The following is a 16,915-nucleotide window of genomic DNA, read 5'->3' as shown; positions in this document are numbered from 1 at the left end:
CAACAGCAGGAAATCCTAAAGTGAAGAAACTGGGCGGGGGCGCGGGGGCGGGGGAGTGTCCTAGGATTTAGCACTAGAACCCCCGTCCTAGAATTGGGATACGCATCCAGGTCTCAGAACACTTCCCACTGCGCATGCTACCTCTCCATTAATGGAGTGTTGATTAGATGACCTGAGTAGACGCGCATAGATCATCTTTGTAGCCTATTATGATTACAACAGAGCAAGACTGATAGGACCATCACCTTACAAGTGGGTGTTCTCTGATTCCCTTAAAGCACGACCACGCACGACCACGCCCGCACTTTCACATTCACTTGCTACAGTGGTTGAGAAGGAGGATGCAAGCGATAGCCAGGAAGGTTCACTGCCCGCCCAGGTCCTCAGCTCTGCAGTTGAGGTTTCAGGTTTCAATCCTCCCAGGGCCACGGGACGTCGCAGCGTGCAAGGGGCGGCGGCCGCCGGCGCCTCCACGCCTCAAGTAAGGCAGCGCCCCAAAGATCGTTTCAGACGCGCGGCCGCGCGCTTGGCCCGCCCCAGACCGCGGTTGGGCGCCTCGGCGGAGGCAGCTTCTGGGCTGCGCTAGCTGGGCGCGCTGGGAGGCGGCGATCGCAGCTGGGCTGGGACTTCCTTCCTTCACCGCAGGACAACAAAACAATCCGGCAGCAGCCACCGAGCTCTTGGCCGCCGTCTGGGCGGGAGGCACAGCGATGGGCTCCCTGCTGAGCAGCGATAGCGGAAAATCCGCGCCCGCCTCGGCCACCCAGCGGGCCCTGGAGCGCAAGAGGGACCCGGAGCTGCCCGTCACGTCCTTCGACTGTTCCGTGTGCCTAGAGGTGTTGCACCACCCGGTCCGGACCCGCTGCGGCCACGTGTAAGTGCCAGGGGAGGTGGGTTTGCGTGCCCACCCCCTGGGGAGGACGATGTCGGGGGAGCCTTGGGGATGGAGGTTTCAGAAGCCAGTGTTTGAAGGAACTGCTACAGGGAGAAACCTGGACCCGTCGAGTGGGGGCCACGGGGAAAGTGCCCAGCCTGAAGGTGACACAGGATTTCAGGGGGAGAAAAGAGCATCAAGCGGGCCCGGCATCCTCGTCCGGAAGCCCAGGTGTGGCGCCCCCGGGAAGGGGATTCCGGGCGCGCGAGTCGCGGGAAGCCGGGGCTTGCCAGCTGAGGAGGGTGCGCTTGGCTGGAGAAGCAGCACCCGCCTCGGCCCAAGGCAGGGGGCTCCCGCAGAGCACAGTTATTCCACTCAGAGGTGCTTCCCTCTCCTCCCGGAAACCGGGTCGGCTTTGCTTTGCTGGCTCTGTGCACGTGTTTCCAGAACACCCGCTAAGGCCGGTCTCTTGAGCAAAGAAGGATCTGTACAAACTGTCCTTCCATCCCCAACTCCCTTTCCCAACACAGACGACCAAACCCCTCAGAGATCAAGACAAGCTGGGCCGTCCTAGTGGCTTTCTGTAGTCGTTAGAGTTTGACAACTCGTCAGGGTGGGGTCTGGGGCTTGAACGTTACCCCCAAGCCCTTGAATGGAGCGGTTTAAAACCCAGCCGACCAAGTGACGGAGGTTGCAGACTACCTGCCTTACGCACCGCCTCCCCACGTGGGTAGGAAGTACAGATAAAAATAACTGTCTTAAAAACCACGTACCTACTGTTTAACTAAAACTCGCTGTTGGCGTACAGCAGTGGTGGTTTCTAGGAAGAGTTTAAAAACAAATCCCTAAATAAAATTGGCATGTCCTTAATGTGTGCCTGAGTAGCTAGTAGTGGGAGTTGGAGCTGTGAATTTGTGTTCTCTGTTTAGTTTGAAGCTTTCTTCCTGTGAGTGTTTGGGGGTGTGACTGTGGATAATTGGGGGGGGGGGGGGCTGGAGCCCCGGGGAAGAGGGGATTACATGGAACAAGAGTGGAAGCCCACTTAATCTCTTCTTTGGACCACCAACTAACTAGTTTGATGAGGTTCCTAATGGCTTACCAGGAAAAAAGAAGTATCATATTGTAAATTCAAGTGCACAAAACCTTGTAAAGAGGACTTAGGTGGTCCTTGACACCTATAACCTAGTAACTGAGATGCAGTTTTCAATACTGAAAAACCCAGCAATGAACCAGGGAGAAAAATCTGCAGCCCACACAATGTGTTTTGTGGCTATATTTTCAGGGCCTGTTGTTTCAGCTTTGTATTTTAAACTCAAGGCTAATTTACCTCCTGTCTGGTTACTGATGTTGCTTCCCAGCTGCACATTGACATAATTCCCCAAGGCCAAGATGGAAGGCAAGATGTTATTGTGTAATGTATGAAATCTATTGATTAGTTCAGGGCAGTAACCACCTCAGGATAACCACATTTAAATTTTGTCTATATTTGCATTAAAACTTTTAAGGTGTACCAAAGACACAACACAAAGTGGACATCAAGTCTTGAAGATTTCCTTTTGTAGAACTGAATTGGGCAGCTTTGCTATTGGAGATGGTTATCTGATTGGAGATTGTTTTCCCTGGTTTGCGTTTTGAATGCTATAACTTACTGTTTGCCGTGTTTTACTTGTGCTAAAGGATAATATAAAATGTTAAATCCGTTGTGTAATCTTTTTCTTTGTTGGAGTGAATAGGAAACCAGCAGCTGGAAAAATAGTCATGAAGTAACACAACAAGGGCTGGACAAATTGCCTTCCCTCACTTCACTGTTCTTTGTTTTGACAAATCTATGTCCATTGTTCTGGCCGTGGGCAGAATTTCCACACTCCTCCTTTTGGCAAATTTACTGGGGCCCCTTCCACTTTATGAATGTTAACTAGAGTCCCTTCTGCACTGGAGATTGGTGAGCACTCTTAATATCATTTGTACTTCCTAAATGAATTACTCTCTTCCATTGAACTTTAAATTGGAAAAATGAGGAAATGCAAATGAAACTTCTATAATATTATCCCATTTGAAACCAATTTCCAAACTTGGTGAACTCGGTTGTTTATGCTAATTTCTGTTTGTAAACCTATTTCAAAGTCAGGCGAGTATAGCAATGGCAACAATACCTTGAATGAATGTGTGTCCTGTGTTATGATGCAGTAAAACCCTGGGCTTGATAGAGAGCAGAATTTGAGATTCAGCTCTGACACTGACCACCTGTATAACCACCCCATTGCTTAAACTTTTTGACTCTCAGTTTTTTCATTTGTATTAGGGTGAGTCATGGAATTTTTATGACTATTTAAAATGTAAAAGTAGCCCATAATAAAGCTCAAAACATGGTTTCTAGTTCCTTGAGTTATTCCATAAAGCAAGCAAAAACCTGTGAACGGGTGTTATTTCTGATCTCTGTATTCCTTTCAGAATAAAACTGGGCCACAAAAGATAGATCTGTGACATTTCCAAGATGTCCCGGATAGCCTTACCCTTAGCTTAGTTCTTTTTTCCTTTGGTGAACTTTAAGAAGTTCCATTCTAATGTTCTGTCCTTTCGAACTGATGTTATTCATAACGTATCAATTGTAAAAACAGATTTGGGGGAAAGGCTTCCTACCTCTGCCTTATCTTCTGTTATCAGTGAGCTGGGGAAAGAGGGAGTAGATGAGTTGAAACTGTAAGTGAAACTAAAAAGGAATCTGATTTGCAGTCAAAAGAAATATTCAAAGAAATATGGTGTCCAATTGGCTATGGTAGATACAGAGGGAGGAAAAAGTGGAGGACAGAGATAAAGGGAGGCAGAGTTTAGCTCAGGAAGGAAGTTAATGAACTCATCATTAGGCCTGTTGAATGTCTGATAGGAAGATATCTAAATTGAAATATCCAAAAGATACTGGGAAAGAGGGTTAGGGGAAAGAGGGAGGAGCTGGAGCTAAGGGACTTACTGGAAAGGGGCAAGAGGTTGAGAACAGGCCTAAGAGATGTCTGTACAAACTGGAGCAGACCACGCAGTACAAAGAACCACATAGCCGTTGAACTGAGTTGGGATGAGCTGCTCCACGTCGCAGAATTTGCCTAATTTTTTAATATGAAACTGTTGAGGATAATTCTGAAGTGCTTTCAGGTAAATGGATTAAAACATTCCATTTGTGGTCAAGTACGAGCACCAAATTAGTGGTTCTCTAAGTGGAGTCTGAGAGTTTCCTGATGCTTTTTTTTTAATTGAAGTATAGTCAGTTTACCATGTCAGTTTCTGGTGGACAGCATAATGTCCTGGTCATACATATGCATTTTATAAATCGAAGTTTATACCTTTTGGCCCCCTTCACCTGTTTCACTTGCAGTCCCCACAGTGCTTTCATTCTTACAGATGCGTGATCCCAAAGATTTCCTTTTTAACCTTAGATTAAAGCTACCTATCCTATGATTTATTATAGATCTTTATTACTTACTTATGTATTTTCTATTAGTGAGGGTTGTCCAGAGAAACAACCAATACATTATATATAAATACATGGAGAGAGAGAGAAAGAGAGATTGATTTTAGGGAGTTGATTGAGGATAATCTAATTAAAGTCAACTGATTATAAATATTAGCTCCATGTACAAAATACTTTTACAGCAACACCTAGATAAATGTTGGATTAAACAACTGAGTACTGTAGGCTGGCTAAGTTGATACATAAGGCTAACCATCACATCCATTCAACAAGTTTTTAAGGGTTATTAAAATCTGGTTATCAAAACAAAAGTGAGATCAGTATCAGGCTGACCTGAAGACCCTTCAGAATTCTCCTGGCAGGCAGCCATGCATACCGGTACACGTTGCTCAGCAGACAGTGGGAATCCAGTTTCCTGTAGATTAAAATCATATCATTGTTCATTTAGTGTCATCATTATTGCTTTGGTCTGCTGTGGGTTGTTTGGTTAGATCTACCGTTGTATGGCGTGCATTCATTTTCTGATCCAGCCAGCCTGTCTTGTTCTGTGCTGAGCACACAGACACAAAAGCTTGTCCTCTTGGAGCTTGCATTCTTATGAGGAAGATGGACAGTAAACAAGAAAGGAGTGTTAAGTATGTAGTTTGTTACATAGTGATGGTGTCAGTGGGTTAAAAAAATAAGACAAAGAAGCGAGACAAAGGAATTATGTGGGGCAGTTGCAATTTTAGGATATTTAGAGCAATGCTTCTTAAATTATCTGTTGTAAAGAACTAGTGAGGTTGTTTTGTTTTGTTTTAGTTTCCAGCCCGTCACAGACCAATACTTTTATAAAATAAAAAATGTATTATCAAAAAATGGAATTTAAAAATACAAAAATGTATCAAATACAAGCTCTCATTTGAAAAATTATTAGATTCGACAGACATAACTGTCAGATTTCTATACAAGTTTCTAAATATTTCTCTCAATTTCTATACTTACTGAGCATGGACTACTGACAAACAGGACCTTATTTTGTGCAGTTGGTCTAAAGGAAAGCAGGAGGTGAGGAAGCTGGTTTGGAGCAAAAGTAAGTGAAGGGCAGTTGTAAGCGGTGGGGGCATTTGTAAGAAGTTTGGCTTTTTCTCTGAGTGAGGATTTTAAGCAGAGTCATGGCTTGAGCTGATTTGAAAGGATTGCTCTGGCTGCTGAGAATAGTCTGTAGTGGGAGGAACAAGATGAAAGCGTGAGTTAGGAGGCCACTGTGATGATGCAGGTGAGAGAGAACAGTGGAGGTGGTGAGAATAGAAGGATGTGAGATATTTTTGAAGGTGCAACTAGCAAGATGGGTTCAGCGCGGAGTGTGACTTCAAGGGTGGCTGCAAAGCCCTTGGCCTGAACAGAGGTTGGTGTGGCTCTTAACTGAGCTGCGAGAGACTAAGAGGACAGGATGAGAGTCAGGGTTAAGTCAGGAGTTCAGTTACGGACAAGCCACGTTTGAGACAACCAAGTGGAGATGCTGAGTGCACAGTTGGATATGTGAATCTGGAGATCAGAGCGTCTGAGCTGGGCTGGAGGTAGATATAATTGGGAATCATAAATGTACACCCATTGTAAATCCCTGGGACTGGATGAGCTCATCAAGGATTAAGTATAATTAGAAAAGAATAGATGGCTGAGGACTGGACAGTGGTGCCCACCAGTATTTAGAAGCTGAGACATGAAAACTAGAAAAGCAGCAGCCGACGGGGAAAGAAGGAAACCACATGGTGTCCCGCAGGCTGAGTGAGTGCAAGAAGTATTTTTGAGGGAAGAGGGACCCACTGAATACAGTGCTGCTTTAAAGGTCAAGTGGGTGAAGACTGGGAATTGGCCACTGGATTTAGTGACATAGACGCCATTGGTGGCCTTGGAAAGAGAACTTTCAGTGGAACTGGGCTCCAAAGCCTAACTGGAGTGGATTCACAAGGGATCAGAGAAGCAAGTTAGAGACAGGGAGGTAGCAAGCCCTTTCATGGAGTTGGGAGGCAAAGGGAAGGAGAGAAATTGGGACCATAGCTGGAAAATGAAGTGGTATCAAGAGAATTTTCTTTTAAAAGGAGGAGAATGGAATATTTTGTATGCTGATAGCAATGAACCCATAGTAAGGGAGATTTTGATGCACAGGGGAGAAGAGAGAATTGCAGGGCTAGGATTTACAGTGGGGGCCTGGCCTTAACTAGGAAAACGGACAGTTTGTCCATTGAAGAGGATGTTGAGTGTTAAATGGGCACAGAAGCAGGTAGTTGAAGTAGTGGGAGTTTGTAGAAGTTTCCCATCTGATTGCAGACCATCATTGATAGAATACTTGACTTGTGATTTGATTTTTTTATTGAAGTATAGTTGCTGTACAATATTATATGTTACAAGTGTACAATATGATTTACAATTTTTAAAGGTTATACTCCATTTATAGTTATTCTAAAATATTGGCTATATTCCCTGTGTTGTACAATATATTCTTGTAGCTAATTTTATACCTAACAGTTTGTATCTCTTACTCCCCTACCCCTATATTGCCCCTCCCACCTTTCCTCTCCCACTGGTAACCACTAGTTTGCTGTCTATATCTGAGTCTGCTTTTTTTTTTTTTGTTATATTCACTAGTTTGTTGTATTTTTTAGATTCCACATATAAATGATATGATATAGTATTTGTCTCTCTCTGACTTATTTCACTTAGCATAATACCCTCCAAGTCCATCCATGTTGCTAACAAGTGGCAAAACCTCATTCTTTTTTATGGCTGAGTAGTATTCTATTGTAGATACGTATACTGCATCTTCTTTATCCATTCATCTGTTGATGGACACTTAGGTTGCTTCCATATCTTGGTAATTGAAAATAATGCTGCTGTGAACATTGGGGTGCATATATCTTTTCAAATTAGTGTTTTTGTTTTTCTCGGATATATACCCAGAAGTGGGATTGCTGGGTCATATGGTAGTGCTATTTTTAGCTTTTTGAGAAACCTCCATACTGTTTCCACAGTGGCTGCACCAGCTTACATTCCTACCAACAGTGTACGAGGCTTCCTTTTTCTTCACATCCTCACCGATGTTTGTTGTTTGTGATCATTTTGATGATAGCCACTCTCACGAGTGGTCGGTGATACCTCATCGTAGTTTTGATTTGCATTTCCTTGATGATGTGCGAGGTTGAACATCTTTTCATGTGCCTGTTGGCCTGTGATTTGACTTTAAGATAAATTTTGCAGTTTAATTATGAGCCATTCAGGCCTCTGATGCTAAAACAAGTGTGTATAGAATGTCTCCTCCTTCCAATGTGCTTGGGTAAGCATCACTTAAAACAGGATGATTGAAGTCTTTTGTACCATCAAGGCCTCAAAACTCTTGAGAGCCTTTGCTCTAAGAAAGGAATGCTATTTTCCATGTTGCCACTCCTTTAAGATCTGGCACTTAGTAGGTGTTAAATATTTTGAATTAATGAACGACTCTAAGACAAAGTTTGGATACTTTGGTAGATACTACTCTGGGACAAGCACTTCACAAAGCCAGCCAACAGATGCTGTGTAATCTGTGCAACAGACAGGAGTTTCATGACAAGTTTTGAACTCTCTTCCTTTTACAGGGTTATTCATCTGTGCCTGTATTACTGAAAATTTCAGAAAGATGTAATTAAGCTGAAATTTGCCTCATCTGGTAGTTAAACTGCTGTGTTTACTTAGCAACGTTAGTGTTGACATAGGCAAATTAAATATTAGTGATCTATTCATGATGTATTTATTCTCTAACAAACAAAACCCAAATAATGTCGCAGATTGAGTTTTATCCGTGATTCTCTTTAGAACCTGACTCCTGGTCCGAGGACCAGCAGCACTGCAGAATCTCAGCCCCTGTCAGGTCTGCTGAATCAGAATCTGCATTTTAACAAGATGCCCATGGGATTTATATCCATTTTAAAGTGTGAGAAGTACAGCCTTAGATAATCCTATTTAATTGACAGTTGTTTACAGCAAGCTGAGGACAGTGTTTGAGGGTTGTAGTCAGCCCTCTAAGATTGTAGATTAAAGGAAATAAAATTTTCCTTATGGGGATGAGTATAAAAATCAGCATGTGATGGAGGGTAGAGATATGCAGAGTCCATTTTTGGAGGCTGGATGGTCCTAGGATGGACTTTGAGTGTCACCTGATTGGAGACATAAAAGCATCGAAGGGACCATATAGGCTCAGCGCTTGGCTGGAAGGCCTGTGCTCCAAGAACAGCTGCACTTGGGCCTGTCCAGGCTGCTCCATCACTGGTGAAGAGGGAGACTGGTGCCAGAGTGTCTGTGTGTGTGTGTTTATTGCCCTATTGCCCTGTGCTGGAATATTTTAGCCTGAGACGTGCATTCTCACTTTGAATGACAATAGCAACTCCCCTTATTCTATTTCTACATTCAAGCCCCTCAGGCCAGCTCAGGATTCTCCTTCAGCTTCACGTTGGCCTCCCTAGTGAGGCCACTCAGTGTTGAGGACATGAAGCAAATGTCAGACCCAGCACATGTTGCCAAGGGCTTCTTCCAGAACCTCATGTGGGGACCACCTCTGGATACATATTTTGCCGGTCTAGCCCTAAGCCCCTCGGAGGCCCTAATGCATCCCTTTCCTCTTGAAACCTACTATACTTAGGGTGCAGGTTTCCCTCTTAAAATCATGTACATAATTTTACCCAGTGTCCTCAGCGACCCTTTCCCCATTTGCCTCCAATACCAAGCCGACCCTTTACATTATACCAATTTTATGGCGAATCACTTAATTAGAGAAACAGAAAGGGGTTAATAAAATAAACAATAGTGGTGGAATAATTAAGTTTCCAGCTGGTTTCAGAGTTCTTAGACACTATCTAGTTCCTGATTGATGTTCTCTGTGCCCCACCCACTCTGTTTTTATTGTCAACAGTTTTATTCTTCTTGGGGCGTTTATCATTTGCCGCGCTGTTTGTTTACCTGTTTATTTCCTCTCTCTGCTTTCTAGAACTCTGAGGGCAGGCACTTTGGGCGCTGCCATAGTTGCATCTCGGGCATGTTGAACACTGTCTGGCAATCACAAGCTATTACTACAAATTTCGCCAGTGAATGCGTGCTGTGGAGATGTGTGCAGATTTATGCGTTCTCTTATAAAGTCTTCATTTCAACCTTGGAATAACTGTTCTTTCTAAAAGCCATACAAATTCATTTTCTGTATTTTTCCCCCTTCAGCCTTTTTTTTTTTTAATTTTTTTTTTTTTTTTTGGTGTGGGGGAGGTAATTAGGTTTATTTATTTATTCTTAGTGGAGGTACTGGGGATCGAACCCAGGACCTTACGCATGCTAAGCATGCGCTCTACCACTAAGCTATATCCCTCCCCCCTTGAACTCTTTAAATTTATTTAAATAATCAAGAATGCAAAATAATCTTTTCTTCACACTGAATTTGGATGCTCTTCAAAATAAATTTTTTTTTAAATGTTTCTCTCTTCAAATCACATTCCGTTAAAAATTTCAGGCCTCTCATCCTCCAAACATTTCCCTTCCTAATTTTCCAAGTGAATTTTTCTCAGGAGTAAAGAAAATTTAAGTTATAGTAAGGTGATTGATTTCCCCTAATATTTTATTACGAAAAGTTTCAAACATACAGCTAAGTTACAGAACTGTCCAGTGAACACCCAAATATCCATACTTGTATTCTGCAACTGCTGATTTTGCCATATTTGCTTTTCTCCCTCATAATTATCACATACCTATCCATCCATCAATCCATCGTATTTTTTGATGCATTTCAGAGTAGGTTACAAATATCAGCACGCTCTATCCTTTTCATATCAGCATGCATAATATTAACCAGTGTTCAGTATTTGTTTATGGGCTTTTTTAATGTAAATTACACATATTATGAAATGTATACATCTAGGTATACTATTTGCTGAGTTTTGACCCTAAGCCCTATCGAGATACAGAATAGTCCCATTGCCCCTAGATGGTTCCCCCATGCCCCTTGCTACCTGGTCCGCCTCCACATACAGTCATTGTTGTTATTTTTTTCTATCATAATTGGTTTTGCCTATTCACGATCTTCATGTAAGTGGAATTATACAGGATGTACTCACTTGTGTCTGGCTTCTTTACTCACTATGTCTTTGAGGGTCATTCACGTTATTGTTTGTATTAGTACTTCTCTCTTTTTTATTGCTGTGTAGTATTCCATCCATTGCTGCAGTTTCTTTATTCATTTGCTTCTTGATGGATTATTTCCAGCTTGGGGCAATTATGAAAACCTTCCTTGGGAATATTCTCGTACAGATGGACATATTTTTCATTTCTCTGGAGTAAATACTTGGGCTTGGCATTGCAGGCTCATGGGGCACCTCTAAGTTTTGTTTTCTAAGAAACTACCAGATCACTTATGCCAAGTGGTTGTAAGTGTTTAACTTTTTAAAAGAATCAGTTATGGTATAGGTAATACATTATGGTCACATTGTTCAAACCTAAAATTCGACAAGGAAAATACCCTTCTTCTGCCAAATACCCCTTTCTTTCCAGTTCCCACTTCTCCATCAGGGAGGTAAATGTTCTTATTTTCTTCACCCCAGGTGTTTTCGTACATCTGCAAACCTGCAAGTAGCTCACACTATATATTCACTTCTACACTTTCCTGCTTTGTAAGAGGTTTGAGTTTTGAGTCATCCTGTCTCTGTGCCCTGCTATGCATTACCTAACCCTGAAGAGCCCTGTGTGAATTCTGATTAGACAATTCATAAAACGTTGGATCGCGTGTATACTTTTCATACCAAGGTTCTGGGGTAGGGATGTTAGATGCTCCCGCTCTCATGATTTGCATTTGGTAACTACACCTTTAAGGAGAGAATGTTCACCTCAGACCTTTTGAAGGAAGCAGTTCTGCACCCCAGAAAGTGAGACTTGCGCAGCAGTAGCATCCAGTACCTTTTTACGATAACGCTTACAAAGGTTGTGGTTTTTATGTACTCATAATCAGTAAATTCAGTCTGTTCCAAAACACCTTGGTCTTGATGTGTTTTCTCAGGTTAATAATCACTTTTATTAAAAGGAGCACAGCTAGTTGACTCATCTACCAGATTTGCAGTTAATATTGTCACATAACACAGCATCACCTACATAGTGCTCACTTGAGAGGTTCATGCCACAGGCAACACCACTGTACAGACAGCACAGTCATAGTGAGGGACTGCATTTTAAAAAATGCCTTAAGTGTGTGACTTTTCATGTGTGTCTACTAGGAATTTTCATGGTCATGGTCATCAATTGTTACAAAAACCTGTGCAAGGCATTTACAAAGTAGCAACAGAAGTGTCCTAGGTAAAGCCCATGGGCTTATCCAGGTCCATCAGTGATGTCACACCTTTGCTGCTTCTGCATGTCTTGGGAGGAATTAAAAGTGTCTTGTAAAAGACTGCCAACTTTGAGCTTGTCCCCAAACTGTTTGAGGTTTATCCTCAAACACTACTGTCCTCTGGCTGTGTGACCTCAGCAAGTTGCTACACCTCTCTGAACCTCAGTGTGCCATCAGTCAGGGTAAAGGAGAAAGCGGAGCAGCACTGAGGGTTCCTGTGAGAGCTGAGAGCTACTGCGGGGCTTGGCACCAATATATTAGTCTGTTGTGTGTATTGGCATAAAATTCAAATAAATTTTGTGAGAAAAGGGGGAAGACAGACTTCTGGTTGACAAGAACACCGTGTTATCTGCTTACTCCTAAATTATATAAAGAATTCATGTCAGAACCATAGGTGTTGTATTAGAAATGATAATTGTGAGTTAAGCATTTGGATCATTGGTAATAAATACTCTTCAAAGCCTACACCCTGAGAACCAGTTCTTAGGGACTCAAAGAAATGCAAGGGCAGATTGTGCCTTAGAACTTTACAGTTAATCGCCTGAGGCAGAGAGAAGTAAATACAGACTAAGACTTAGGTCTTTTGATTCCAAAAGTAGTGTTCTTTCCAACTGGGGCAGCTGATGTTGTGGAAAGACAGGTTATTGAATCGTGAGTCAGAAAACCCCAGCTTAAGACCAACCAAGTTCAGGATTTCCTGTAGGTGTGACCTTGCAGACGTAACCTAACCTTTATGTCCCTCAGTTTCCTCATATCTAAAGGAAATAATGATCTTAGGGGTTTGTTAAGGTCAAATGAATTAAGATATGTGGAAGTGTTTTAAAATTTTGTTTAAAAAAAGCCTTGTATCAAGCTTGAAATTATATTAAAATAGAAAGTTACCAAACACCATAAATAACAAAAACACCTAGAAAGAAAAGGGCAGGAACCCAGGCAGATCTGGGGTCCTAAATAAAGAGCAGAGCCAATCTTTATGTCACTCTGTTTAGTGTTCATCTCCCAGAGAGAAGGTTTGCTTCCTCAGTCCAGCCAGCATCAGGTGCTCCGCCTTCAGCACGGGATTTGTGGGCACTTTGACTCAGGTCTCACCAGACTGTATCTAATATAATAAGAGACGCAGTTCCTGCAGAGTGAAATCATGCTATTGCAAGAAAAAGGGGAAGTGGATGCTGGGCAGGCATAAACATCAAGCAGATGCCTCAAGAACAATGCAGACGTCAGCATCCCCTGTGTGAGCGTAAGACTTTTATAACAGAGGCAGAAGAGAGTGCTTTTAAGAATCAGTAACGGCTGGTAGGCTTGAGAATCTTGTTTGTGAAATTTCATTGAACAGTATACCTGTGATATATGAACTTTTCAGTATGTATAGTATACTTAAACTTTAAAATGCTTAACTTTTGCCACAAATTAGTATTCTCAAATAGATATTATGTGCCGAGTTAAAGCTATCAGATCATGCTGATGTGGACAACCTGTCTATCTAAACGCTCACTTTTACTTCAACAGCTCCTATAAATAGGTCAAGATTTTCTGTGTATTTTGTTGATCATGGCTTTTTTTTTTTTTTTATCATGATCATCTTTAAGTAAACCAGAGACTGTATTTTTTGACTTGGAGGACATTCTTAATTTTGATTAGATAATTTTTACCTCCTCAACATGCTACTATTTTCTCACCTAACACACAAAACCCCACAGAGCAAAGACCTATTTCCAACCCTCCTCCCGTAAATTGTAAGGTAAAGTAGGATTAAAGAGGAGAAAAAACACATTAGATATCCTTTGAGTAATGGGTTTTTTTTTTTTATTTAAGTATAGTTGGTTTACAATGTTGTGTTTCAGGTGTACATTGAAGTCATTCAGTTATACATACCCATTATATATATTCTTTTTCAGATTTTTTTTTTCCATTATGGGCTATTGCAAGATACTGAATATAGTTCCCCTGTGCTATACAGTAGGACCTTGTTATTTACCTGTTTTATATATAGTAGTGTGTATCTGTTAATCCCAAACTCTCAGTATATCCCTCCTCCCTGCCTTTCCCCTTTGGTAATCATAAATTTGTTTTCTACGTTTGTGAGTCTGTTTCTGTTTTGTAAATAAGTTCATTTGCATCATTTTTTTTTGTTAAGATTCCACATGTAAGTGATATCATGGGATATTTGTCTTTGTCTGACTTAACTTTGCTTAGTATGACAATCTCTAGGTCCATCCATGTTGCTGCAAATGGCATTATTTCATTCATTTTTATCGCTAAGTAATATTTGAGTTATAGTTTTAATTCTGTTTATATGCTGTTTCTCCACCTTGTCTGCCATCTTTTGTTTAAATGGGCAGAGGTGGGCATGGGGATGGGGGAAACATGTGACCCACATGACCCCAGAGAAGTCTTACTGGGAAGGTAAGAGCCTCTCTGGCAAGCGTGGGATTCAGGCGGACCTTTCATTTGGCAGGACAGCTCTCAATGTACAAGGTGTCATTAAAATACAGTTTCCACAAGTGAACACCTAGGGGTGGCTCCTTTGTACCTGCTAAGGAAAATGATGCATTCTTGGTCTGTCTCCTGTAGATTCTGCCGTTCCTGCATCGCTACCAGTCTGAAGAACAATAAGTGGACTTGTCCTTACTGCCGGGCGTACCTTCCCTCAGAAGGAGTTCCAGCAACTGATGTGGCCAAGAGAATGAAATCCGAGTTCCAGAACTGCACCGAGTGTGACACCCTGGTATGGGACCCTGCCTTTGCTCAGTTACTGGCTTAGACCTCTGAGGAAGTTGTGATGCATCTAATCATTTCATCTATGCCTTTGACCTCATCCTACCCCGATTTTTCAGAGTTTATTGTCTCAGCTTCCCCTCTTCTTCCCTCCACGACACTGTCCATATGTATGGACAGAGGACACCTGACCGTACCATCACCTAATTTTTCAAACAAATGCTTTCATGGACCACCTCTGCTTCCTCTCTTCCCATTACTCCTGTGATCCCCCTATTCTGTGGCCTCCTTTCCTTCTACCCTGTTGCAGCCCACCCAATGAATAGCTTTATTTTCAAATCTGGTGGCATAATTCCACCTATATTATTCTGGGCTTTGCAGTATTTCTCTCTCTCGACCACTTCCTCCTTGTCGCAGTTCTCCTCTGTTGATGCTATATTAGCCTGGTTAGATCATGTGAGGTCTTGGAGGCTGTGTAAAAGAGTCTAGATTTTATCTCAAATGCAACAGTGAGTCATAGGAAAAGTGTAAGCTTTTGATCGGGTTTATATTTTTAAGATCTCACTCTAGCATGTGTGTGGAAAGTGGTTTGGAGGAGGTGGAAGCGGGACTGGTGAAGCCAGTTAGTGGCCTTCAGGATAGGTGGTAAGGGAGCTGGGTTCGGGTAACAGCGTTAGGTGTGGAATAAGAGGTTGTTCCCAGGTGTATTCAGGAGAGGGGTTGCAGGAAACTGGTAACGGATGGATGTGGGGGTGAGGGAGGGTGAGGTGTCAAAAATGCCTCCCGAGTTTCTGAGACGAGTGGGTGAAAGTGCCAATACAGGGAAGCAGATTTGGAGAACAACCCAGAGTTGAGCTTGAGATATATTCAATTTGGACTGTTAAGGGGGAGATATTTAGATATTACCCGTCTAGAGCTCAAAAGAGAGCTCGTGTACTGAAGATCTTAACTTCTTTAGAGAGTCTTTCTTGATCGTTCATCTAAATTGTAGCCTGTGTACTTCCTCTTAGCACTCTGTGCTTTCTCTTTACAGCACTTGTCACCATTTATAATTATGCTTTAGTGATTTTTTAAATTTAATATCCATTATCCCCACCAGATTCCAGGAGGGTAAGGACTGTGTCTGTTTTATTGACAACTGTGTACCCAGCACTTTGGAAAAGGACTGGTGCGTAATAAATGCTCAGTGCATTTTTTAATATTTATGTAAGACTCAAAAAAATCTATTCACGGCTGCCTGACTGCAGAGTCTTTGCAGGGTTTTTGGAGTCCGACATCCTGGGATCAAACACTCATCCTCTCACTTACTCTTTATAATTTGGTGCAAGTTATTAATCTAAGTTTTTGTTTGCCTCTTTGTAAATTGAGGGAAAAGATAATGTTAGTGTCACAGGGTGGTTATAAAGGTAAGTGATAAAACATAAGTGGCTGTTAGCACTGTGGAATGTAGTACATCCTTGAAATCAATGGCTTCTTTCATTCTTAATAATAATTGTTGCTTATTTTTACTTTGATATTTTGTCATCATGTAAAATTCAACATGCACAAAATCAAACTTGGATATTATTCTGTCATCTAGTTCTTTATCCCAGCTTTGGTGTCTGACAGAAACAAGAAAATCCTCTCTGTTATCCTGGGTGGAGGTCCCCTGCCTTTTTTCACCAACCCCCCATTTCTTTTTTTTTTTGATTGAAGTATAGTTGATTTATGATGTTGTATTAGTTTCTGGTGTACAGCAAAATGATTCAGTTATACAAATATATATATTCTTTTTCATTATAGGTTATTACAAGGCATTGAATATAGTTCCCTGTGCTGTACAGTAGGTCCTTGTTGTTTATCTATTTTATATATAATAGTGTGTATCTGCTAATCTCAAACTCCTAATTTATCCCTCTCCTGCCTTCCCTTTTGTGGTTTGTTTTCTATGTCTGTGAGCCTGTTTCTGTTTTGTAAATAAGCTCATTTGTATCACATTTTGTAGATTGCACATGTAAGTGCTATTATATGATATTTATCTTTCTTTCTCTGACTTACTTCACTAGGTGATAATCTCTAGGTCTTCTCTAGCCGTTTTCAACTCTGCTTATGCTTTCGAGTCCAGGCCTGATCTCTACTCCATGAAGCCTGGCTTTAGTATTCCAGTCCCCAATATCAAACCGTTTCCTGTCTACTTGTCTACACATCTCCGGTTTGTCTCTTTTTCCTCCACTGGATTATAAGCACCTTTAGAGCAAGCACAGTGGTTTATGTTCCTTCTGCCACCGCTGACAATGGTTTACATAGCTTTGTGTCTAGACTAGACGCTCTATGAATTTATCAATTCATTTGTCAGGATATAGTCCTCAAATTGATAACTTATATGAGGACTGCGTCTCTTCGTTGATCAAGGAATACAAAGAGGAAGAAACCTTAAGCCCAAGAACTGAAGAGTTGAGAGAGTGCTGCTGTGCAAAGTTGGATGTTAAAGGTTGTAAGACAGTCTGTTTTAAGA

At 41.8% G+C, this 16,915-nt stretch overlaps 1 protein-coding gene and 1 long non-coding RNA gene across 3 annotated transcripts in view; one reads left to right on the top strand and one right to left on the bottom strand.

Annotated features, from left to right (window-relative positions):
* The first annotated feature begins 505 nt into the window (after window positions 1-505).
* Window positions 506-16,915, top strand: part of RNF125 (ring finger protein 125) — a 32,219-nt gene continuing 15,809 nt past the window's right edge. The window contains exons 1-2 of one of the 2 annotated variants that reach the window (XM_064481523.1): window positions 506-874; window positions 14,278-14,431. In XM_064481523.1, coding sequence (XP_064337593.1) covers window positions 711-874; window positions 14,278-14,431 — 318 coding nt within the window. In that variant the 5' untranslated portion in view covers window positions 506-710. The remainder of the gene's footprint in view (window positions 875-14,277; window positions 14,432-16,915) is intronic. The other variant, XM_010977279.3, reaches the window with a different exon arrangement.
* LOC105086722 (uncharacterized) overlaps window positions 3,733-16,915 on the bottom strand; it is a 39,751-nt gene continuing 26,568 nt past the window's right edge. Inside the window, exon 3 of the long non-coding RNA XR_010378661.1 lies at window positions 3,733-4,752. This is a non-coding gene — a long non-coding RNA (uncharacterized LOC105086722). The remainder of the gene's footprint in view (window positions 4,753-16,915) is intronic.

The sequence above is a fragment of the Camelus dromedarius genome, chromosome 32 (assembly GCF_036321535.1).
Source record: "Camelus dromedarius isolate mCamDro1 chromosome 32, mCamDro1.pat, whole genome shotgun sequence".
NCBI lineage: Eukaryota > Metazoa > Chordata > Mammalia > Artiodactyla > Camelidae > Camelus > Camelus dromedarius.
Note: the sequence above shows the minus strand (reverse complement) of the source record. Positions and strands in the feature narration are given on the sequence as shown.